At 40.9% G+C, this 26,845-nt stretch overlaps 1 protein-coding gene across 5 annotated transcripts in view; it reads right to left on the minus strand.

Annotated features, from left to right (window-relative positions):
• Positions 1 to 239: 239 nt before the first annotated feature.
• TMED8 (transmembrane p24 trafficking protein family member 8) overlaps positions 240 to 26,845 on the minus strand; it is a 30,844-nt gene continuing 4,238 nt past the window's right edge. Inside the window, exons 2-7 of one of the 5 annotated variants that reach the window (XR_009007526.1) lie at positions 17,794 to 17,875; positions 11,862 to 11,991; positions 9,986 to 10,112; positions 9,279 to 9,584; positions 6,992 to 7,988; positions 240 to 6,388 (exon numbers count right to left, since the gene is read on the minus strand). Coding sequence is in view for 2 of the 5 variants with exons in the window: in XM_057543068.1 (XP_057399051.1) it covers positions 7,771 to 7,988; positions 9,279 to 9,584; positions 9,986 to 10,112; positions 11,862 to 11,991; positions 17,794 to 17,875 (863 nt within the window). In the remaining 3 variants the exon portion in view is untranslated. Of the gene's footprint in view, positions 7,989 to 9,278; positions 9,585 to 9,985; positions 10,113 to 11,861; positions 11,992 to 17,793; positions 17,876 to 26,845 lie in introns of all 5 variants that reach the window. The other 4 variants (XR_009007525.1, XR_009007524.1, XM_057543068.1 and 1 more) reach the window with 4 other exon arrangements.

The raw sequence follows: 26,845 nt of genomic DNA on the forward strand, positions 1-26,845 counted from the left end.
CTTGGGCCAAACCCAGATCCCAGTTCATACTCAGCCATAAATTTAAATGCAGATGAAAGATCTATCATTAATCTCATTCTCCATTTTTCTTAATTGTTAATTTTTCTTAATTTTTATAATAATAGATTATAAAATAATTGGTATAGATTTAAAGAATACTTTTCTTCTTAAGATGCAGAAGAGAGATGAATAAAAAATTTTTAACTCTAAGTCACGTTCATTAAGATATAACTCAAATGTTTCAGGTGCATAGTGAAAAAGTTTATTTATGACAGATTCCAAAATTCGGAAGAGAAGACAAAGAATGCACAAAAGCATCACAAAACTGTTACATAATATAAAAACAAAAGAACTGAGCTATTTCAGGAACCATAGCTCAGGATCATCTATGTATCTCAGCAACACATTCAGTGCCACAGGGTGGTAAAAGTATGGTGTTTTAAAGGAAAAACCACTCAGCAGGACATAACAAATAACAATTTCGGTCAGAGCTCTTAGAAATCATAGGAGATGCTGACAGCATTCCTCATGATAGGGTACATGTAAAACAAGTTGACCTCAATAAACGATTGCTTGGGATACTTTGATTTTAAAGAAAAGACTGTGACACTGTTTCCCTTCCAGACCCCTTTTTGTAACGTCAGCATCAGTGCATGATACAGAACGATAAGGAAAGAATGCCGTTGTGGTTGCCAGTTGCTTAAATATTTACCAAGAAAGCGTGATCATCTTTCAGTCAACTGACAGATCTCAGTGCATGGCACCAAAGCAGGCCTTTCAGAAATATAAGCTAAATGGCATAAAGTAGTTTAGGGAAATCCTTACCCAAAGTCTGGCTTCCTTACAATCCATCACTTTAATTACAAAGCAGCTTTCTTCTGGGGATTTCAAAACACTTCCCATTATTAAGGGAATGGGTACACCAGATTCATGGGTTACTGGATTGCTTTCTCCAGACTTTACTTGCTCTTGAACATGGCTAAATGGAAATAATTCAACTTGATTAAATAAAAACAAATTCATTTATGGGACAATAATCTCAGAAAGGGCTGTTACTGTTTTTAATACAGAATTTCTTAGTAAAATGTACTGCTTAGGACATGAGAGAAGGAATTAGGATAATGTTTTCCAGATGATTCTTGCCTGAACCTGGAAACCAACAATAACAATCACTTACAGGTAACATTACAGATGAGGCATTTCAAACCTGAGTGAGAGAAAGAGTTCAGGAAGAGAGCTCCTTTACATGACGGTGAGTTAAGGGCTCTTCTGTAATCCCATATACTATAATATTTCAAACCAAAACTTAACAATTGTTCATGACCCTATATCAGAACATTCAGAAAATACATTTTGTCCCCTGGAAATCATTTCACATATATTATTTTATCCCTAGATAAGTCAAAACTATCTGCTTAAAATGACAGAAAACTGTGGAATTTAATTTTGAAAAAGCCTGTATCTCTAGACTTCGGGGGCACCTTTTCCTTATCTCTTAAGAGTGAAGAACAGCCATGAAATTAACTCTGGTCCACATGCCTGGGAGACTAAAAGAAATCAGATCATGAGTTCAAACCAGTGACTGGGACTACAAATAATTTCAAAGCCAGAGTCTTGTGCCTTTGGACTTAGTTTTTGAGGGACTAACTGTAAATGAACCCCACTATCAAGGCTTTAGGCAATTAATTGGGTTTTCTCAGGCTGGTGACAAGACTTTTAAATAGGAGGAGTTTTGTTTGGCCTTCTTGGTTCCAGCAGGGACATGCAACACCCCAGAGGGAGCAGTGATTTCTGAAATCTGGCCACGCAATACTTAGCAAAGTTTCTCTCACCCTTTAGGTCCCAAATCCTACCCTAACCTCACTACCTAAATAACTGGGTAGGTGTCAAAGGAATGCCCACAGGTGCTGGACTGGTTGGACAGAGCAAAGGGGCAACACTGACCATAACCAGGTACCAAGAGAGCCAAAGCAGCTCTTGCTGGGGTGTCTCCGCCCATTCCCAGAAAAGAGACCACCAGGAACCAACTCCCAGGAAGTTCTCCTTTGCAGAAAGCCAGAGTCACTGCCCACAGAAGACTGGTTCCTTTAGCGGGCTCTGAAGCCAGACTCTGAGAACCTGCAGAGCTCAACGCTCACTCTGAGATTCCACTCATAGCCGGTGACAGAATCTACTTCCCGTAGATGGAGGCCTTGCTCTATTTCTTAGCCAACTCAATTAATTTGTCGTCCTCATCAGCATAGCATTATCACATCCTCTTCACTCACCTGGTAAAGTTAGTAAGAGTTCCAACCACACAGTCATACACGAGTTACCCAGCTACCCCAATGTGGGACTATAAGTCATAATCCCTCCGCAGCCCTACTTCCAACCTAGGTTGATTGCCTTTATCTACTCAACTCATGTTATTATTTAATTCTGGTTAACCAGATAAACGGAGGCCTTGGATACCATGCTGCCAGTGCTAAACAATACCATAAATAAGAGAAGTGGAGGGGGGCCTAGTCCCTCTCTTTACCTCTCAGCTGTGTGGGAATGAAGGCTTAGGGGCAGGATCCCATGTGCATGAAAATTGGGACTTTGGCCATATGAATATTCACCATATACTGGGTTGCTGGAAAGCACCCAACTTGTGACTGGTTTTAGACACCCATTCCCTATTTACTCCCCAAAGAATCATGCATCATGGCTCCATGAGCACAATCAAATACAATGAATACAATGACTTGCTCTCTAAAGAGCATAAATCCCTTAGCAAGCTACCCCTCACAACAACAAAAAATGAAATCACCTTCCTTCAGACAGAAACTCACTTTCCCTTTTCAACCACCGAGATCCTACATGGATGGTGCTCTTTCCTTTTCTAGCAAATTCAGGTTTCTAGAAGGTCTACACTTTTGGCCAGGTGGAAAGAGACTAGTTAAAGTGGTTGCTTTGGACCTTTTAGACCCGGGAGAAATTCTAAATGGAAGCTCTAAAATGAAGAACAAACTGTGTCTGTTTGGTTGGTCCCATTGCCTGCTTGTGTATGACTGTCCCACACAGATTAAAGAAGATGGCGATTCCTACACCTCACAGGGAAGTCAGCCTACAGAGGGCAGAGCTTGTTCACAAACACACTCTTGTGGCTTGAGGCTCTTCTGGGATGTTGGTCACAATTAACCTGTTTCTTCCCTTTTTAGCCATAGTCAAAACCAACTGAGGCTACAGTGACACAGCTGGAACTCCTCCTAGCCTCTTTCTAAACTCACCATCTTTTTTTCATGGCACTGGACTCACAAGTCTCAGAGAATATAGAGATGAAATCAATCTTCAGGTCAGGATTACACTTAGCAGAGGAGACCTACTCAAAAATATTTCTAAAGTCGATCCTGTTGGAAAAGACAGGTAGGTTTGGGGTTTCTCCAACAAGCACAGTGAGAACCAGTGAGGCTTCTGGCCTAAAGAACAATTCCAATGGGTGAAATGCAAACTAAAGAACTACACAAAATCAGGATATGAGCAGAATTCCGGGATACATTTGATAGCTTTTCACTCTTCCTCTCATTGTTTTCATTCCTTACTATCAATGTAAAAAGGCAGTTCACAAGCTGCATGAACTGTTTCACTCTTGCCCCTTCCTCTAAAACAATAGCCTTTTGTGTAAATGTTAGGGTCACTCAGCTCTGTACCTTAGAACCTTATACTTTGGAGTTAAAAGGCAACCCTTTGCAGAAAAGCAGTCTTAAAATAAATATAAAAATACAGACTTTAGGGTTTGGGCCTCACCTAATTCTTTCAAAGAGGGACTGGATAGGGCTCATCAAAAACATGCAAACACATATTTTCTATAAATGATGTTTTACAACAATATCTAAACCCAGTGATCAAGATAAGACAGTGAGCTTTCAGGTTTAACTCTTCCATATACATATTATAAGGGACAATATATACTTTTTAAAAGTCTAAGATTTTCTTTCCTAAATAACAGATAAAAATATTTTTAAAGTGCATGAATCAATTAAGAAAAAAATAACTAAGAATGGCCTAATTTCAAGTTGCTACCTACTTCCCTTTTAAAGCTACATATTATCTGAGGATTGAGTTTTAATTTCAGAGTCCTGAGGATGTGTTGGAAAGCAACAGAGATTAGAATAAAGTCCTTCCAGAGCAGTTTCACAATTACCCTCAGTCTGACATGCCAGGTAGAGAAGAAAACATGAGAAATTATGGCCTGAGGGAGAGGGGAAATACAGCATGAGTTTTGAAAGATGGAGACCAAGAAACATTTTTATGAGGACCACCTCCCCAGGTAACTGGCATTGAATGAAATAATTCTGCTAATAAACCAGCTCTCTGACATAGGAGAGCCGATGTCTGTGCAGGGAATATACTCTATTGGATACTTGTCAAAAGGAACAGAATGGCAGAATCATCTTTATTTAAAACTTAGCAATTTATAATTTTAAAATCTATGTGCTGGATATACATAAGGCTGCTTACTATATACTTCTTTAAAAATTTTTTTTTAAACATTCGTTTTTTTTTTAAATTTATTTGATTTATTTTTGGCTGTGTTGGGTCTTCACTGTTGCGCGCAAGCTTTCTCTAGTTGCAGAGAGCGGGGGCTACTCTTTGTTGCGGTGTGTGGGCTTCTCATTGCAGTGGCTTCTCTTGTTGCGGAGCACGGGCTCTAGGCACGCGGGCTTCAGTAGTTGTGGCTCGCGGGCTCTAGAGCGCAGGCTCAGTGGTTGTGGCGCACGGGCTTAGTTGCTCCACGGCATGTGGGATCTTCCCGGACCAGGGCTCGAACCCGTGTCTCCTGCATTGGCAGGCGGATTCTTAACCACTGCGCCACCAGGGAAGCCCTCTTTTAAATTTTGTTTGCTGAAAATTTTTCAAAATAAAATGTTGGGAAAAATTAATACTCTAAACTTTCTAAAAGCCCTGTCTCTCAACAAAGTAGCAAAACTAAACAAACTGAAGAAACTTAAGAACTCAGCCACTCTGTGGAGAGACTTCCAGTCTCTCTCCTACTGTGAAGTACCTTCTTTCCATTGTATGTTAATATTTATTTATCCTCTAAAGAAGAGGGTGAAGGTGAAAGCAACGATTTTCATTTGATTGTTTGGTTCTGTAAACTCAGACAGGGAGAGACTAAGGAAGTGATACCTCTTAGGGTCTGGTGGACTATGAAATTCTCAGTAATTACCTGTGTTCGGTAAGTAATATTTTGTCCCTAAAGTTCAATAATTTCAGATACTTAATACAGGATAGTGAATTAATTAGATGGTGAATTAATTTACCTATTTTTTGTGAATGGATCAAAGAAGCACTGACTGTTAATGAAACACCAGTACAGAATGAAATGTAACAATGTCCAGGACTTCAAAAGTGACCAGACAATAAGAGGCACACAGAGGCGATGGGAACAAGTCCCTCAGGCTTCCCTGATGCCACAGAACTAGGATTCCAAAGAAAATAAGTACAGGCTCTGATGGCAAAAATAAACAACAATAAATGTTATCCCAGGGAGCTTCCAACGGCCTGACAGCTCCATTTTAAGAGAAAGTCAGAAGTTAATAATAAACAGGAAAAATAAGCCAGGCTTTAGCTGACTGGAGAACAGCTCAGTAGAAAATTATTTTATAAAGATTCTATTCAATTAGCTAAGGCATGATTCAACTTCAGTGATGAAAAGAGCAGTCATACAGCTACCAGATGGGATGACGCACAGCAAGTTTGCTTTCACTGCCCAAATAGGCAGTCACTAAAATAATTTCTAACTTCTTACAAGGTATATAAATTTGGGCCAGTATAATCCTCTATAAAATGCACTCAAATATAAAATAATGGAGGTATGAGGCCGCTCAGAGGATGGGGATGCTATGGTGGTCCACAGCATCCTCTCCTACTTGGGGCTTTGCCCCCAGAGGAACAGAAGGTGCGGCTGTATCGCCCTTTGTTCATAACGTAGGTACCACTACAGACCTATTGTGAGAAGCCCTGTTCTTTGAGTTTCTGCTTCTGTGCAGAGGGAAGGCTTGGTGTGAGGCACCCACACAAGGAATGAATGAGCTAAAGGAAACATCGTGAAGAAGCTGACTCCTCAGAGTAGGCAAAGGACTTTGAAGTCCTAGAATCACAGGATGCCTCTGGTTGGCTAGTCAAGTCCTCTGCGCAATCTGGGGCAAATGGACAGATCCCCTCACAATCTAGAATTCCTAACAGGGAGTGCCGGGGTAAGCTGGCGTAACCCGTCCGTCTGAGAAGGGGCGGACTTCTCCCAAAGCATCACAGGACTGACCTGCAGGAGTGGAACATCAGCCCTTCCCCACTTCTCCTGAAATCGTCAGCTTTAACTCCACAGAAGAGGTGCCCTCAATGGCTCACAGCAGATGGAAGCCTTCTGAGAAACAGACGGAAACTGTTTCAAGGCAAAATGAAATGTGCTTTAAAAATAAATAAAGTAATAAATAAATCTAATTATTCCTCAGAATCCTAAGGCAGTAACAGGCTTGACACAAGGGATAAGAAAGAAGGAGGTACAGATAATCGCAGTGGTCCCTTCTCTGCCCCCTCCTCTGCTGGGGGCCTGGACACCCTACTGCTCTGGTGACACTGGCTGCAGCACCCTGGGCCTCAGGGCTCACAGGGTGGAAAATGCGGTCACCAGGGACTAAAGAACAAATACACCAGCAGCAACAGTGAAGTTTCATTATCACCTTTCCTGAGAGACTTTGAACACCAAAAGCTTTGAGCCCTCAATGCAAGAAACCTAAATCCAGAAACTCTGGAAATCTGACTGGTTCCAAAGCAAAATTTCTAAATAACACTCCTAAAGACCAAAAAAAAAAAAAAAAAAAAAAAAAATCGTGGGGAATCTGGAGTGTTGTTTTGTTTTTTTAACCTCCTCTCTCAGATTGTAGCCCTCCTTCTTTGATTATACAAAAAATAATAATTTAGTCATACTTGACTTTCAAAAATGTGGGTTCTGACATCAATCCAGTACCTAATTTCCACCCTTTCTGCTTCGACCACCAGTGCCTCTTGAAATAGGGAGTGATGGAGGCAGTTTTTCTTCCCAGAAGATCTTAGACTACAGTGATCATCATTTTGGATTGCATGGAAGTTCTTGCTGTAATGGCAAAGACGCAGACTTAGAAAAGGGAAAAGAGGAGAGAAAGAGGCGGAGTCAAACCATCAGGACTAGTAGCACCCCTCCAAAGGCAGCGAGGGCCCCCAGCCCGTGCTAGAGACCACAGAGAAACCGCAGGTGGGAACATGGCAGTGGTGAGAGGCTGCACAGAGCTTTCTCCATCAGGAAACTGGGCTCCTTCATGGACAAAGCGCTTTGCCCTCTTCCAGCCCTTTCAAAAAGTGAAGAGAGTGGGTGCCACTAAACACATCTGCAATAAAGGCTCTGGAAGAGAAGAGAACAGCAACTGAAATAATACACCTTGTACCAAAACAAACCTATTTTTAAAAGGCAACACCCAACTTCCTTTCAGGCTTTTGCCTGATGGTTTCCTCCACAGAGAGATTTTGCTGGAGTCTAAAGCCAGAAGAGCGTGAGTCAGGGACCGCGGAACAGGGGCACTATACCACCATCTGCAGAAGCCTGGGAGGGGGAAAAGCTACATGGGGTCAACAGTCAGGCACGCCAGCCAGGGCGTGAGGGTCGGGAGCCCCACGCTCAACTTTTAGCTCTTGCCTATCCAAAACAAGAGGCCCCAGCTGGCAGCCTGCTCCAGCCAGCGAACACCGCCTACCCACTGTCCCAGCGGGCCTTCAACTGGTGTAGTAGATGTGGAAGTAGAGAGTCTTGTTGCGCAGCAGGGAGTAGGAGTTGTCGAACTTGAGCAGGTAGATGCCCTCGCCAGGGTAGTCGTGGCTGCCGGCCTGCACGTCTCGGTGGCTGTCCCGCCGGTACACGGGCATGACCTCCCCATAGCGGCCCCGCAGGGAGCTCCTGGAGCCTCGCTCCACGTCTCCAGCTGGGACAGGGTCTGCATGAGCAAAAGGCAGAGTGTCTGGATATGAGCTCAGAGACCAAATACACCTACCTGAGGGTGAAAAGATGGACCAGGTAACCCAGTGGCTTTCACCCAGGGGAGATACTATTGCCCTCCTACGGGCATTTGGAAATGTCTGGTGGCCTTCGGGCCATCAGAGTGACCAGTGATACGGGTCACAGTGATATGGGTCACAGTGATACGGGTCACAGCATTTGGGTGATAGGGGCATTTAGTGCTCAAGGGTCCAGGAGTGCTAAATATCAGGATAGTACCTTCTCAACAAAGCAGTGTCTCACCCCAAATGCCAACAGTATCTGCACTGAGAAACAATGATTTAGCCTTATAGAGCCTTCCTAGCTCCAGGAGTATCTGGAAATTTCCAAGAGGGAGAAAAAGATATTTAGAAGGGAAAATTCTGACATCCTTTCATCCAACAGGTAAAAGAACTAGCTAAAGGAGGTAGGAAATGCAGGTGAAAGTGCTATATGGAGTGACCCCGAACTCCTACTGGTCCCCCTGAAGGGCAGCAAATAAGATCTGAGGTTCTCCTCCTTCCTGAATACATGCAGATTTCCCTGCAGACTTGCTTTTCCATGAAGAAGCAAGTTAAGGGAATGACTTAATGACTTAATCTTTCCCGTAAGATTATACAGGAAAATAAAGGAATAAGGCTAATGCTTAGAACCTACTCTTAATCTACAAAACAAACAAACAAACAAAAGCAGCTTCAGGGCCATGTGAGTAGGCGCTGCAAGTAACAGCTGGAACAGAGCACACAGACTATTTTTAAAACTGCTCTTGTCAACCAGCTGTGACAGTTTGGAGGGAGGAGAGAATGGATACATTTAGCAAACTGTAATCACTCAGTTTGGTTCCAGACCAAGAATAAATGTAAATATCCCACAAGTAAGAGAGAAACATAAAATAATCTCAGATTTATACATGTGATCTGAAAAACACTGCCCATACATACACCAGCACGGACCCACCCCTTTCCCTGCCCCCGACCCATCCCTGGCCCCAAGGAGATCTTGGGGAACATGGCTAGGTACTGATTAAAAAGAAAAGAAGTTTCCCACTAAGGCATCAAAGCCACCCCACCAGAATGTTCTTTGAGGGTCTGACTTTGACCTGCATCACTCAACTTAGCTTGTCATGCTGAAAGGGATTCTTCACCTGCATTCTCAGGAAGAGGATGACTGGTACAACACAGGAAGTGATCGCTGCAAATTAGGTTGAGACAGAAAAGGAAACTGCAAATTATGTTAAAATTAAATTTACCTTCAATCTCCTCCTCTTCCTCCTCATCTTCATCCTCATCCTCACTGGAATCACTGACCTGCACCGTTATGTCAGTGCTGGTTACAGGGGTCCAGTCAAAGTAAACTCCAAAGCCAATGTCATAGTCATCAGTCGCAAACTCCCAGCAGACACGCTTCCCCTCTGGGTGGGTAGGTACCCGGATGGTCACCACCTCACCCCGCTTCACCACCAGACGGCTGTTCTTCTCTTTGCCCAGCTTGCTTTTGAATTCCTTCATCTTGGCAAAGGTCCAGATGCACGGAGGAGCCATCAGAGGTGGGGAGACTGAAAGGACAGGCAGCTTACTACTGAGAGAGAAACCCAGAGGAAATGCTGCCACACCCGGCATTTTGCTCAGAGAGGTTGTCATAGTCGAAGACATTCTTCCTACTGGCTTCCCTGACTTCTTTTCACAAGGAAGGAGAGAGCACTGCCCTGAGGTGGGTCAGCTACTCAGCTTAAGAAATAGGTCTCTTTAAGTACCATATATATACCTGGTACTCTATCCAGAATGTAATATTCAGACACTAGTTGTTTTTCCTCCTTTTGTAATATAATCACCCATGTAATCTTATGCTTTCTCCTTCCTTTCTTTCTTTCCTTCCATCTGTCTGCCTGCCTTTCTTTAAGTACCCACTGGGAACCAAAAAAAAAAAAAACACCTTCCACACCCCCAAAGTTCTCACCTCTCCTGTGGTCCCCCAGAAGGTCTGCAGATTCCAAATCAGCTGAAAGAATATCTACAGCTCCTGTGTGCTCAGACTGGATCATAACGATGTCCCCAGACCTTGGCAGACCATGGTACTTCGCCATCTGCACAAGAGAACTCTGGTTACGGGACATATATAAAGGCGGATTCCAATTAGCCTCTTTCCACCTGAAGGCTGCCTCCCCTGCCCTATTACCTCCACTCTCCCAACTCACAGTCTGAGTGCTAGTCAACATTCCTGCTCTCTCCTCCAGCTACAGGTTGCTAATAAATTCTACCAACTTTTTTTTTTAATGCCATCAACATGTTCCCTAGTTTAAAGCTTCTTTCTTGTTCTCTCCTGCTTTTTGCAACTTTCCCACTTCAGACTCTTCATAAAATCCTTGCCCACGAACATCCTCAAAATTTGCTACTGACTTTTCCATCGACAGCGTTTCTGGGCCCAGCGTTTCTGGGCCATGCCTGCAGTCCCTCCCTTCGGCTCCTCTCAGGACAGCTCTTGCATCTGGGCTTTAGCTCAACCTTCACTCGGCCACACATCCTCCTGCTACAATTTCCATCCAAAGGTTACTTCCAGGTCACTGTCAATCAGTTCACCAAAGTACTGCAGAGAGAGAATCTGGCTCCTACTCTCTGGCTGTCTCTGTCTCTCTCTCTCACCCATGGCACACCTTGGATGTCTTACCCTATAGGTTGTCTCATTCACTAACAATGTTGTATAAATAATCACAATCTCACCTTAGACCAGCCCCAGGACTTGCATTTAAACAGTATATTTGCTGCCAGACATCTAACTTGCACATAAGTGCAAATATCACTCAATACTCAAAGCCCTCACTGACCCATGGCAGGAGCCTGCAGTCTCTCCCTAGTGGGTTTCACTTCAAACCACTCAGATTACCATTCCCCTATTTCATGCTATTATGCCTTAATTTCCTGCTCCTTCTCCAAGCAGTTGACAAGCAACTCAAGAAGAAATGTACGCCTACTGCCAACACGGAAGAGCACATCAGTGAGACAGCAGTCCAGTTAAGGAATCAGAATTATATTTGCAATAAATGAATGAATGAATAAATGAATGCTGTAATCCTCCCAGACTATTTTCTCATAATATCTGTTTCTGAAGAGTAAGTCCTTCAGCTCTTATTTCCAATGTTAAATGAGGTAAATCAGACTTTGACTAACTTGCTTGAATGAGTCCTTCCTCTTACAGAAGGTTAAACAAAAGATTTAGTTTGCAACTTATTAGCTGCATAGACTTAGTAAAGTCACTAACAGCTCTTAGCCTCAGTTTCCTCATCTCTAAAATGGGGACATAATGGTACCTATCTCACAAGGTTGTTCTCAGGAGTAAATGAAGTATTGTATTATGGATAAAAATGCTTTGTAAACTCTAAAGCATCATACAAATGTAACTATAATGTTCAGCATTGTCTTTACTGACACCATTTGTTATTCTAATATATATGTTAATAATGATACAAACAACCCATCCTTCCATGGCAGGGAGACCACTACTACTGGTACCATTTCTATGGAATCTTTACCATAAATACCAAGTAGATCTACCACAAGAAAACTGAGACTAACACATAATCCAATGGTTAAAGTTTCCTCACATCGAGTGGATTTTAGACAACATGGGAACATTCATTATAACACTTTATTTTTTGAAAAGATGCTTACTGGGTACTAGTACAGTGATGGGCCCTGGGGAGGATACACATGATCATTCCCCAAATAAGTAAACCTGAGATGACAGTGCTTTCTAATTCCAACCCATCCAAATGCATCTAAATTCCGTTGCCACAAACTAGTGCTTTTCAGAGAGAGAGTAAGAATGTGTGCCCTACCTTGCTGAGGACCTGGGCCTGGTCTGCAGACAGCAGTTCCTGTTCCACCGAGGCCTGTGCCTCCACGGCACCGGCTGCCTTCTGCTGATCTTCTGTGGCATCCTCCCTCACCGGAGATACCATCTGTGGCCTCCCAGAGAAAGAGAGCATGTCAGTTCAAGGACTCTTTTTTTTTTTTTTTCCAGCTGCACCGTGCGGCTTGTGAGATCTTAGTTCCCTTGTGGGATCTTAGTTCCCCAACCAGGGACTGAACCCGGGCCCTTGGCAGTGAGAGCGTGGAGTCCTAACCACTGGACCGCCAGGAAATTCCCCTCAAGGACTCTTTCCAAAGGCACAATGATCCTGGAGAAACTCAGAAAGAAAAAAAACCTTCAAAGGGTACCCCCAAGCCCTGCTTTCCTCTGGCATTTGGGCCCACCGTCATTTCAGCTGACCACTGCCCAGGGCTGAAATGGCCTACAATGAAGCAGTGACAGCATGTGAGGGCTCAGGACTGACAACACCGCATCCCAGGCTCCGAGAACCATGGTAAACACACAGCTCAATTATCTGAGATAGACCGCAGGTCTGGTTTTTATTCCTCACTCTGGGACCCAAGCCATTTGCTCCGCACAGAATTTCAACAAAAGAAGTGTTAGAATCCCAGTTCTGTTCCTCACGTAAAGCTGCTGTTAGAAGCAAAGGGAGGAGGCCTCGCCTAAGCCAGAAACTGATCACAAAACAAAGGAAGTACAGACTGATTAGCAAGGCAACCCTCTCCGCCATTATCCCAGGAGCAGTTCAGCGTTTCCATTCACATCCTATCGCTGATATCCATAGCACACCCAGTTCACTTTTTTAAGCACGTTAATCTACTATCCCAATAACTTAAAACACAACTATTGGGACTTCCCTGGTGGCGCAGTGGTTAAGAATCCGCCTGCCAATGCAGGGGACACGGGTTCGAGCCCTGGTCTGGGAAGATCCCACATGCCATGGAGCAACTAAGCCCACGCGCCACAACTATTGATCCCACGTGCCACAACTACTGAAGCTCGTGCACTCTAGGGCCTGCGTGCCGCAACTACTGAGCCCACGTTCTGCAACTACTGAAGCCCGCGCACCTAGAGCCCGTGCTCCGCAACAGAGAAGCCACTGCAATGAGAAGCCCGCGCACCACAATGAAGAGTAGCCCCTGTTCACCGCAGCTAGAGAAAGCCCGCAGGCAGCAACAAAGACCCAACGCAGCCAAAAATAAAATTAAAAAAAAGAAAACCACTATTCTAATAGTTGATTTTAAAGAAGCAAGGGAATAATTTATGCTCTCTTCCATTTCTTTTGGCTTTGGAGAGACTAGAAAATGAGTTAAGAGCTGGGGCTGTAGCACAATACCCCAGGCCTCTTGGAAATCTGTTGCCAACAAAAGGTGGCGTGGCGTCTTTAGACAAGCAGTTATCAAAGTATGGTCCAGGGACCCCTGGCATCCTTAAGACTCTTTCAGGGGAGTCTGTGAAGTCAAAACCTTTTCATAATAATTCTAAAATATTATTTGCCTTTTTTCATTTTCATCTTCTCAAGAGTTTACAGTGGAGTTTTCCAGAGACTACATGACATATGATATCACAACAGAATAAATGCAGAAGCAGATCTGAGAATCCAACTGTCTTTTGTTAAGACACACATTAAAGAGATTTACAACATCCCTCTTCTCACTAAATTATTTTTTCTTTGGAAAACAATTGTTTTTCATTAAAGACATGTTATTTATATTAACATGTAATGAGTTCCTTATTATTTTAAATGAATGAATAACTATTTTTTAATTTTCTAGTTTTAATTACTAGTATAGTAAACATTGTAAGATATAATTCACATAAACAAAAATTCTTTGAGGTCCTCAATAACTTTAAGAGTGTAAAGTTTTGAGAACTGCTGCTTTAGGGTATCGTCCATTTCCTCAGACAGGCTGAGCAAACAACTGGGAAACAGCACTACAAACTGCATGGGGAAACAGAGGGCTTATTTTGGAGTTCATTAGTTTCTTCTTTCTTTCTTTCTTTTTTAACATAAACAAGAAAGATCACTCCTAGTTTATAAATTACCTCTTCTTCAGATAAAACAGAGCCATCTTTTGGAATATCTAAGTCACTCCAATTTACTTCAGAACAAACAAGAGGTAGTTACTATGAAAATCAGAGCTGTGGTTGATTATTCTGTGCAAACTGTAAATTGGTCTAGGCTGTGAGCCTATTTTATTCTCTTAAACCCAGAAATTAGAGTCCATTTTGGTTCCTTGGCACTACTTATTATGTCTCTTCCTCTATTAGGAGGTGAGCTTGATGGCAGGGACTGGGTCTTACTCCCTCTATACTAACAGCCTCCATAGCCAAGCTTGTCACATGGAACCCTAAGGCCCTTTGCACTCTGACCTCATCTCCTAGAATGACCTCCTCTTGCCTTGCCCAGTCCACGCCAGTCACAATGGCCTGTTGAATCTCTGAGAGTCCTCAAGCACCTCAAGCACTCCCCCACTGAGGGTCTGGGGGCCTGCTATGGCCTCAGCCTAGAAAACTCTTCCCCCAGTTACTCAGGGCTTCCTTCTGTCCTTCAGGTTTCTGCTCAGACATCACTTTCAGAGAGGCTTCCCCTCCCTGGCTCATCACTCTTTACACCCTTACCCTGCTTCATTTTTCTTCACTGCACTGATGACTGCCTGACATATTATATAACATATTTTGTTGACTGCGAGATGCATATTTGTTTTCAGATTTTAATACAACTGAAATACAGGATGTCCTAAAAACTGGTGGTATCTTAAAACTGCCGTGGGCCTGGAGTGACACGGAATCCCTCCTCAGGGGATTTGCATTTGCTTCTGCCAGGGCTTGGGAATACTACCAACTGAGGTGACTTGAATTATGTTCAGTTTAAGAGTTTTGTTTGGACCACACTGGCAGAGTGAATTTACACAACAGACTTGTGGCTCATATTCTCAGGGGAGGTATTTTTCCCGCCTTAGACAGCGCCAAGGTTGAGACATTCAAGTTGCCCTGCACTCCTTTTCTGTGTGGAGCAATCTCTTTCCTCGTTTCTCTTTTCACTGAAGGTGCAGGCTTTTGCGGGAGGTCTCTTATTAGCCTATCTTGGGCATTCTTTCCTTTCTTGGTGGTATATAAAATAATAGTACATCTTATAGTTGATGACAACTTAGATTCTATGAAATACGATGTATACTTTTTTTCCATCTACCTCCCCCACTAGAATATAAGCTACATGAGACCCGGGATGTGGATTGTCTGTTCATTTGTGGTATCTTCAGTGCCTAGAACACTGCCAGGTAATAGCAGGCTCTGAATAAATATCTGTTGAATGAATAAATGAATAAGTTAACTTCTGTTGGGGAACAAAAGAGGACTATTCGGAATGTGAGAACACAATAGTTAATCTGACCATCAGCCTCACCTTACTGTATATGGCATCTAAAATGTAGTCTCTTCTTTGCCTTTGTGCATGCTACTTGGCACAAATATGGTTCTGCTTATTTAAAAAATATTTTAAACAGGACATGCACAGCTATATAAATTTAATATTCACATTAGCATTTTATGCTCTGAAGAATTAGTGAAAGGTACTTTGGGAAAGATAAATTGCAAATCACTTGATGCAGATGATAAACCATGTAAAGGAAAAACTCTCACTGTAAGCCTTCTGGTTTATGCTAACCCAGAGCAGGGAGGCCATCCCAAAGGGAGGGAGAGATTGGCCAGCCAGCCTCACTAGAAAAGATCGAGAGTCATGCCGTTTCCATTTCTAAAATATACAAAACACAAACACCAGACTTCAGGCGTCATGCATGCTGGATTTTTTTTCTTCACACATTAGATTTTAGAAACAAAACTTGTAATTTGTATCTCCTTTTTTCTAAGAATAGTCTATATTCTTCACTCAAAAAATTTATTTACTCTTAGGATGAAAAAATCAGCTCTGTACCAAAAGCCATCCCCCAAGGATCCTTCAAATCAACATGTGCAGGGACTTCCTTGGTGGTCAAGTGGTTAAGACTCTGCGCTTCCACTGCAGGGGGCAGGGGTTCGATCCCTGGTCAGGGAACTAAGATCCCGCATGCCACGGGCCGTGGCCACGAAACAAACAAACAAAAATCAACATGTGCAGAAAAAGGGTGGTGGCAGGAAAACAGAAGGACAGAAGGACACTTTTCTCACAGGATTTGATGAGAACATGAATTATCTCAAATAATCAATGCCTGGAGGAGGCTATATCTTCTAAAAGTATCCTTATATGTAATAACCTAGTAGCTCTAAGCATAGAACTCAAAACCCTTCTGTTGCTACTTATGAGAAATAAGCTTTAGAGTAAACAAAACTAAAGCTGTGTGACCTTGGGAAAATTATTAAATTCACTGTTTCATTTTCCTCATCTTAAAAAAAATACTTTATTCGGTTTGTTATGAGGATTAACTGAGATGATACATTTTAACACCTAGTACAGTATTGAGCGAACAGAAATATTTGATAAAAAGTAACTAGTTTATTATCATTATTACAGAGAGGCATTCAATAAAGGGTGGTTATTATATTATTATCACCAACTGTATTAAAATTATATTAATTATTATTATTTTCCATCGTCTGAATTCTGGGGGAAAAAGTTTTATTTCATATACAAAGGTAAGAGGAGAGAATTTCTACTTAAGAAATAACATTTTAAAAATATCATGGGACTTCCCTGGCGGTCCACTGGTTAAGACTCCACGCTTCCACAGAGAGGGCACAGGTTCGATCCCTAGTCGGGGAACTAAGACCCTGCATGCCGTGTGGCGTAGCCAAAGGAAAAAGAAGTCTTGACATACCCCCACCCCCAGCAATCAACTTTGGGTGGGGCATGGAGACCACAGGTTCTACTGGACAATACTGCACCATGAGCTGATCAGTTGGACTATAATATTCACTAGCTCAGCATTCTCCAAAATAAGTTTTTCATTAATTATTCCATTAATGTTTCGTGGCTTCCACTTATTCTAGGGCTCAGTGCTACTATTCCCTTTCTGCTATATACTCTGATATCAGTGATGGCAGGAGGATGAGATGGGTGGAGAGGGAAATTAAGACTGACAACCTGAAGATCATCATCGTGGTTTAATCTGAAAATTACATAATAAAAAACTGCCTCCAATGCTGTGTTTGTGTGTGTGTGTGTGCATTTTATGGGTAAAAACCAAACACATGTTCTCTTGAAAGTCCACCTGTGGACACTCTTTTTCTTTCTTTTTTTTGGGGGGGCGGTGCTGCGTTGGGTCTTCATTGCTGTGCGCGGGCGGGCTTTCTAGTCGCGGCGAGCGGGGGCTACTCTTCGTTGCGGTGCACAGGTTTCTCATTGCGGTGGCTTCTCTTGTTGCAGAGCACGGGCTCTAGGCGCGCGGGCTTCAGTAGTTACAGCATGCGGGCTCAGTAGGTGCGGCACATGGGCCCTAGAGTGTACGGTCTTCAGTTGTGGTGTGTGGGTGGGCTCAGTAGTTGTGGTGCACGGGCTTAGTTGCTCCACAGCATGTGCGATCTTCCCGGACCAGGGATCGAACCCATGTCCCCTGCATTGGCAGGTGGATTCTTGACCACTGTGTCACCAGGGAAGTCCCTGGGATCCATTTCTAATGTTTTAACATTTGAACCTGGTCTTCAAGAGGAGATAAATGAAGACACTACACTATTTGTTACAGTTCTATTCTCTGAGAGTTAAAGAAAATTTTATAACCTGAAATAGACCTGCATTCCCCCTAAACACACTTAAGGATTGATTAATTAATGACAAAACACTCCATACTCTTCACTTCATCTTGTCTTCCCCCTTAAAGTCACTGTTTACTTCTTTCATCAATTACCGTCTCAGAAGATAAAACCCCGAGAAGCATTATATCCAAAGTAGTTGCGGTCCCTACCTGTAGGGTGAGGAATGGGGTTCTGGATCAGAGGCAGAAGCTGCTAGAGAGGTGACCTTGGTGACTTCTAGATCTTCATTGTCTAGAAAATCACGGGAAGAAAACTTCAGTACTGGAGAAGGAACACAATAATAATTATCTTGTATCTTTTTAAAAAATCTGGCAGTTTCAACCAACTTTCTCTTTCTAAAAATAATCTAGGCACAAACTTTATACTCTGGGAGGCCCAGTACATAAATTATTCAAGTCATCACACCCAAGTATTCTCAGACCATTATAACCCACTCATAAAAAAAAAAATGTCATTTTCCAAAACAAGTCCCCACAGAATTCATCCTAATTCAAGGATCACATTTCACAGAAAGCAAATGGTTAAACTAGGCAGAACGTAGAGGACAGAATGGAATGTAGAATGAAATGAACGGGAATTCAGTGCCAAAGTAGAGAGTGCCACCTCTACATTCGATCAGCTCACATCACTGTATCCAGGGTCAGGTAAAGGATTTTTCTAATTTCATTCATTTACTCATTCACTCATTCACCAATGACTTACTGAATAACTGCTGGGCATCATCAAGGAATATACAGGTGAAATGTACAACGAAGACCAGTTTCCCAGGCTCACAACAAGCCTGTGACTGGTATTATCATTGCCATTTTGCAGGTAAGGAAACTAAGGCATAGAGATAGGATGCAAACCCAGGCAATTATGCTCTTAACCATTAGGTGTTACTAAGTTTCATGGTGTATTCATTTAGCCTTTCCGTGAGCACTCAGAAAAGCATATGGTTTAGTGTGTTTACATAACGCCTGGTGAACCTCCTCTAGTTAAGACAGCAAAAAAACTGAAGCCCAAAGTTCACTTCTCAATATAAAATATAACTTATTGATGTAAACCTCAAACACTGAAAATTTCAGAGTTTGGTAGCAACATAAAAGTATAAATGACAGGTAAATATTTGTGTTCAACTTTAGTCTCATTTTTTTTTTGTATGTGAATAGGATCTATTTTCTTTTTGTCAACTCACATTCTCATAGGTAGAAAGACCTTAGAGCTTATGCCACCTGATTTTCCTCTTGTGAGATAATAGAAAATACATATATTAGTTTCTGCCCCCAGTTCCTGGCACAGAACTAAAACCTTTATAATTCCCTAAGTGATTAGAGCACTATGAGTACCTTTTGTTCTAATATTTGGTCTTTGACTTTGGTTCCTGCCAGAGTCCCTTAATCCCATGGAATTTCCTGGATGATAACAATGTCTCTTGTTCTAAAGAGGTGCCTCTTGGGCCCCTGGATGGGGGCTGGTAACGAGAAAGACCAAGCCATGATTAGAAGCTTGGGATTTTCAACCCCACCACCCATTCTCCAGAGAGGGGAGAGGGGCTGGAAATGGAGTTAATGATTGATCACACCTACATGATGAAGCCTTCATAAAAATCCCAAAAGTACTGTGTTTGGAGAGCGGCCAGCTCAGTGAACACATCTCTATAGCAGGAGGGTGACCCACCCCAACTCTGTGGGGACAGAAGCTCCTTCGCTTGGGATCCTCCCAGACCTCGCCCTCTGTATCTGACTGTTCATCTGTAACCTTTACCATATCTTTTAATAAACTGGTAAACATAAGTGTTTCCTTGAGTCCTCTGAGCTGTTCTGGCATTTAATCAAACCCAAGGGGGAGGAAGTCATGGGAACTACCAATTTGTAGTCAAGTCTGACAGAAGTTGTGGGTATGGGGAACTACTACTGGCGATTGGCATCTGAAGTGGGATGGGAGCAATCTTGTAGGATTGAGCCCTTAACCAGTGGGATTTGACACCATCTCCAGGTAGATGGTGTTTAGAACTGAGTTAAATTGTAGGACACCCAGCTGGTGTTGCAGAATTGCTTGGTATGTGGAAAAAACTCCACACATCTGGTGTCAGAAGTGTTGAGAGTGTGGCTGTGTGAGAGAGTAAAGGAGAAACACAGGAGGACTGAGGTTTTCTTTACACCTCTCAACAAAGGAACTAAGACAAAAGTCAGACGTTCCCCAGGGTCCCCTAGTCTGCGAAGAGGCCCTTTTCACCAAGAGATAATGAGAATAGAAAGTTCTTCCCTATGTTGACCTAAGTAAAATTTGCTTCCTAATAAATTCTGCTCTTCGATCACTACTCCCCACAATATCCTTTCAAATATTTACAGCCTGCTATCACATTTCCTGCAAGTTCCTTCCCAGGCCGACCATCTCCAGTTCTCTCCATCATCTCTTTGTTCCATTTCAAGAAAAGAGCTAAAATGGACAACTTTTTCAGATGAGTTCTAAACCATTCAGAGTACATGGAGACAATCATCTCTTAATAAGGACACAGTATTTCTTGACGTAAGACATTAACTGGGAACTAGATTTTTTTAACTGCAAACTTACCCCATTGGCCTAAATAAGTCAATCAAGATCTCCAAGGGCTTATAAAAATAAACTTATTCCAAGCTCAGTCTCTCCTATGGTCTATTTTTGAAACAGATTTTTGGAAAATAACTGACTTCTTAACTTAAATGCAGGACTTTATGTATCCGTATTATTGATTTTAAATTAGGTTTTTGAAATGACACAAGTACATGCTTTGCGCATTGCAGAACAAATTAAATACAGATAAGAAAACATTCTGCATTTACCCTTCCAGACTTTAATATACAAATAATCCATTATTCAGTGTAGAAAAATCAGGAAATACAGACAAGAAATAAACAAAACAACCAAACACAATCCCACTAGCCAAAAATAACCATTGTTAACATTTTGGTGCATATCCTTTCAGAAATATATTTATACATATACATACACATATATGTGCATATTTATATGTATTACATATATAGATAAATGTATATGTATATACATCTGTATATTTATATATTTTCCCCCCTATCCCCAGCAACCAACTTTGGGTGGGGCATGGAGACCACAGGTTCTACTGGACAATACTGTACCATGAGTTGATCAGTTGGACTATAATACCTACTAGCTCAGGTATGAAAACAGCTTTTCATTAATTATTCCATTAATGTTTCATAGTTTCTACTCATTCTAGGGCTCAGTACAAATATAAATGTATATATAATATTTATATATGTACATATTATATAAATATTTATATAAAAATTCTATTTATATACCTATATTTCTGAAAGGACATGTACCTAATGTTATTGAACATTATTCATGAAAATTTTTCAGGGTCAATAAAAATGGGACTAAAAAAATAATTTTAAATGGCTGCATATTATCCCATAGGCTGGACCATAATTTCTTTAACCAATCCCCAAGCCCCTATTGTTAGAGCTAGACTCTGTTTCAAATCTTTCCCTGTTATAGAGAATGATGTTATCTTAGAGATGTCTACAACCCTCTCTTAAGAACTTTGCCTGTCCACAGCCTTGAAGGGGCAGTCCTGTGACCAGGGAACACTATGCTGCTATTGGTTTTGGGTGAACATCTGCCCCACAGTTTCCAATTCTCTTCCCCCAAGTCTGGGGTTGGTACCAGAGACCAAAACAAACTGTGAAGATCCTCAGTTGGGTCAGGGACTGAGGCTACCTTTTGGAAGAAGCCTTTGCATGCCATGCAAAAGCAGATGACTAAGCAGAGCAGACAACTGTCAGAGACAGAAAATAATGCATTCAAGCAAAAAGAAACAAGGCGTGGTGGGGTCCAGGCAGCTGGTGTCAGGTGAGCCCGGATTAGGGACAACCAAAGAAAGCTGCACCTTGGCCTCCTCTGAGCCAAAAGCTGAGCGCTGGATTGTCATTTTATTATTTACAGGAGTTCTGGATACAAATTTTTGTCAGTTGTATGTTATAAATACCTGCTTCCACTCTGCGATTTACCTTTTCACTCTTCTAATGGTGTCTGTCCTTTGATGAACCAAAGTTCTTAATTTTAATGTAGTCAAAATTTATCAATCTTTTCCTTTATTAGTCTTTGTGTGTCCTGTTTAAGATGTCTTTCCCTACGTTGAGATCAAGAAAATATTCTCCTTTATTATCGTCTAGGAGCTTATTGTAGTTCTTTTCACATTTTGATCTACAATCCAACTAGAGTTGATTTTTTGTGTTTATGGTGTGTGAGATAAGGATCAAGGTTTTTTTCTTTTCCTTCTTTCTCTTAGGATATTCAATTTTACCAGCAATATTTACCATTCTTGCCCCACTACTCTACAGTACAATCTTTGTTGCAAATGAAAGATTTTGTTTCTAGGCTTTTATTCTATTCTTAGGACTTAACTGGGCTATTCTGTAAAAGCCTTAAAATAAGTCTTGATTGTAAATCAACTATATTTCAATAAAACTTTTTTTAAAAAGTCTTGATACCTGATAGACCAAATCTTCCCATCTTGTTGTTCTTACTTGATTGTCTTTGGTATTTATGGCCTTTCATTTCTATATATATTTTAGAACCACCTTGTCAAACTCCACCCAAAAGGCCCACCAAAACCCTCTAGGATTTTTACTGGGATTGTATTTTATCTATAAATCAAGTTGGGGAGAATTGACATCTTTACATTACTGAGTCTTCCAAACTAAGAATATGGTAGATCCTTCCATTTACTTATTCTTTAATTTCTCTCAATAATAATGTATTATAATCTTCTGCATAAAGTTTTTGCATATATTTTGTGAGATTTATTCCTAGGTATTTGAAGTTTCTTTACTCTATAGTAAATTACATATATATATATATATTTAACTTCTTTGCTAGTATACATGAATGCAATGGAATTTTGCATATTGACCTATATCCAACAATCTGGACAAATTTATTAATTTCAATAAATTATCTATAGATTCTTTTGGATTTCCATGTACACAATCATCATCTGCAAACAACAGACTGAATAGGATTCCTTTATAATCCTCATATATTTTATTTTTCTTGCCTGACTGTTCTATCTAGAATATCCAGTAAAATGATGAAAAGCAAGTGGTGAGAGTGGACAACCTTGTCCTATTCCTAATCTCAAAAGGAAAACTTTCAAATTTCCCCATTAAGTTTGATGCTGCTTGTAGGGATTTTGTAGATATGCTTTATCCAATTAAGAAAGTTTCCTTTATTCCTCGTTTGCTAAGAGTTTTGAATCATTAGTAGAGGCTGAATTTTACCACTTTTTTCTCCTTCTGCTAAACTGATCATTTTTATCCTCTACTGTATTAAAATGGTGATTATACAGCTGACTTTCTAAAAAAAAAATGTTAAAGCAACTTTGCATTCCTGGAAAAACCCAACTTGGTCATATATATTGCTGGATTCAGTCTGCTAATCTTTTGCTAATGACTTTTTGCATCTATGTTAATGAGGGAGATTAAACTGCAATTTTCTTTTCATCTGGGATCATTTTGATTTTGCCTAAAGAATTTAGTTACCTGTAGGTGATAAATCCTGTTTTTGATTGGCTGAAAATATCTTTATTTCACCTTCGTTCTTGAAGACTATTTTCACTGAAAAAAATTCTATATTGGTAGTTATTTTCTTTCAGTATTCTAAAGATAATCTAGCTTTCACTGCTCTGTGCATAAATCAGCTTTCAGTCTAATTACTATTCCTTTGAAGGCAAACTGTAATTTTTTTCTGGCTACTTTTAATATTTTGTCTTTGCTTTGGTTTTATAGCAGTTTTAATTTAATGTGTACCTACTGTGGATTATATACCCCTACCTGGGGTGTACAGGGCTTTGTGAATCTGTAGATTCCATTAGTTTTGGAAAATTCATAGCTATTATCTCATCAAACATTGCTTCTGTCCATTCTTGCTCTCCTTACCTTCTAGGACTCCAATTATACAAATGTTAGACCTTTTTACCATATCCGCTATGTCTCATCTCTTTCCTGAATTTTCCATTGTTGTATTTTTACATATTTTCTTCTGACCTTTCTTCCAGTCCACTGTTCTCTCTTCAGGTCTAATAACTTGTTGTTAAACCTATCAACAGAATTCTTCATTTTCATCTGTATTTTTCAGTTACAGAATTGCTATTTGGTTCTATTTTTATAAATTTCAATTCTCTGCCGAATTTCTCAATTTTCTCTTTTACCTCCTTGAACATAATAAATATAATTTTTAATTGAAGTATAGTTGACTTACAATATAATTATTTTTTAAAAAATTTTATTTATTTATTTATTTATGGTTGTGTTGGGTCTTCGTTTATGTGCGAGGGCTTTCTCTAGTTGCAGCAAGTGGGGGCCACTCTTCATCGCGGTGCGCGGGCCTCTCACTATCGTGGCCTCTCTTGTTGCGGAGCACAGGCTCCAGACACGCTGGCTCAGTAATTGTGGCTCACGGGCCTAGTCGCTCCGCGGCATGTGGGATCTTCCCAGACCAGGGCTCGAACTCGTGTCCCCTGCATTGGCAGGCAGATTCTCAACCACTGCGCCACCAGGGAAGCCCCACAATATAATTATTTTTAAGTCTGTATCTGGTAACTCCAAAATCTGATGCTCCTATGGATCCATTTTTACTGTCGTTTCTTTTGATTTTTGTTCATATTGTGTCTTTTCATACATTTGGTCATTTTTGATACATGCCAGAAATTGTTCTTGTAAAACTGTTTGTCAAAATAATTTGAAGACTACAGTGACCCTTCAGAAAAGATTTGCCTTTGCTTCTTCCACATACCTGGGGGCACTAGCACCCTGGGGTTAACTTAATCCAATTTCATGAACTCAGATGTTTCTGAAGCTGAGCTGTAGTCTTTGCAATGGCCTGCTTCTAACTTACCCTTACTTCTAGAACATGGCCTTTCGTGGTCCTAACCCAGAGAAAAGGGGGTTAACCAGGGTTCCCCCTACTTGATTAACCCCTGTTGCTTTAGTTCAGAGACGCACTTCCACAGTCTTGCCATTCAGCCTCCCCACTTAGGAGTCCAGCATATCCTCTCAGAGGAGAAAGGAACCCCAAATTGGACTCTCATCCTTGGACCTCTATCTTTATACTTCTGCCCTCACATGTATCATAGCCTAATAATTATTCATTATCTGACTAGCTGACTAGCTTTCCAGGATCTTCAAGCAGATGTTTATATTTTGACAATTATTTCCTAATTGTCCCCAGTGGGAGAAATAATCCCAATTACCTAGTCTACCGTTACTCAAAACAGAAACCTGCATTGCCTCTACCCTTTTCAGTTTTAAGATACCTTCGTGAATAAAATGGAAACAAAATAGAATTTTTACAAGTCTGCCTTCTTTCTGTCACTGGCTAACAGTATCAGCCTCTGTAAGTAGTGGATCACAATGAAGACTTCGATAAGGTTGAATTTTTAGACAGAAATGAAAATTAGCACAAGAATAAAGGAAGTCAGTAGTGGATTTAAAGAGTAACATAATAAAATAAGCTGTAAGGATATACTGTACAACATGGGGAACATAGCAAATATTTTATAATAACTATAAATGGAGTATAACATTTTAAAATTGTGAATCACTATATGGTACACCTGTAATTTATATATTATACTTCAATTTAAAAAAGAATTGTATGAAAATAATCCCTAAGGAGATTTACAAACTGTATATCATAGAAACTTCATCTGAGATAAAAAAACCCAGAAGAGGTCAGTTCCTGATGAGCAGAAAGGCAAAAACAGATACATAGAATGGCTCCAACTTACAATATAAACACAGTTAAGAATCTCATGACATGCTTGTGTGTATTTTTTCTGAATAGGTAATATATGCACATTATTCAAAATTCAAAAAGCATAAAAGTATACAGTGAAAACTTCCTCCCATCTCAGTCCCTACCTCCAATGTTACTAGGTTTTGTATAGTCTTCCAGAGATATTTTGCATCAAAAAAGTGTGTATGTGTGTATAAAAAGAATATATATATATACTTTTTCACACAAATAATGGACATACTAGACATGCTAGCATACACGTTTTTTCTACTTAACATCTCAGAGACCTTTCCATAACTATATATAAAAAACTTCCTCATTCTTTTCCACAGCTGATTAATATTTCAATGGCTGGATATTCCATAATTTATTTAACCACTTCCCTATTGACATTTATGTCCTTTCTAATCTTTTACCATTACAAGCAATGCTATAATAACCTTGTGTCTGTGTCGTTAAATAGGTGTGTGATCTATAGGATAAACTCCTGGAAAAAAATGGATCAATGAGGACATATATTGTAATTTTGAAAGATATTGACAAATTGCCCTCCATAGCATTTGTATCGATTTCCACACCCATCAGCAATACATGAAAGTTTTTGTTTCTGCACACCCTTACCAACATAGTGAGATATTGAACTACCCAGCATAGTTACGATTTTCACTTCCCTTATTGTGAGTTAGGTTGAGCATCTTTCATGTGTGAAGAGCCACTTCTCATAGCATCTTAACAACTTAATGTATGCAGGGAAAAAAAGTGAAAAGAGATATTGCTTTTGATTTTTAAGTTTAAAGATATTCGCTAAACTATGTAAGAACTACTGGTAAAACAACTTGTAATTGGATTCAGAGAGGCAAGAAGTAAGAAAAGGAGAAAGAAATATATGTTTATTTCTAGAAGTTTAAAGTGTGGAAGAGGCAGTCCTGTTTTAAAGAGAGAGAAAACAGGGCTTCCCTGGTGGCGCAGTGGTTGAGAGTCCTCCTGCCAATGCAGGGGATGCAGGTTTGGGCCCTGGTTCGGGAGGATCCCACATGCCGCAGAGCAACTAGGCCCGAGCTTCACAGCTGCTGGGACTGCGCTCTACAGCCCGGGAGCCAGAACTACTGAGCCCGCGCGCCTAGAACCCGTGCCCTGCAACAAGAGAAGCCACCGCAACGAGAAGCCCGCGCACCGCAACAAAGAGTAGCCCGCGCTCGCCCGCCGCAACTAGAGAAAGCCCGTGCGTAGCAACGAAGACCAAACGCAGCCAATAAATAAATTAATTAATTAATTAATTTTTTAAAAAAAACAACAGAAACCCAAAAACCACTGGGGCTCTTTGGCATAGACTTCCACTCTTTTGCTCCACCTAATATAGTAACCACCAATTTTTAAATTTTAATTGAACTCGAAATA

The sequence above is a fragment of the Balaenoptera acutorostrata genome, chromosome 3 (genome assembly GCF_949987535.1).
Source record: "Balaenoptera acutorostrata chromosome 3, mBalAcu1.1, whole genome shotgun sequence".
Lineage (NCBI taxonomy): Eukaryota > Metazoa > Chordata > Mammalia > Artiodactyla > Balaenopteridae > Balaenoptera > Balaenoptera acutorostrata.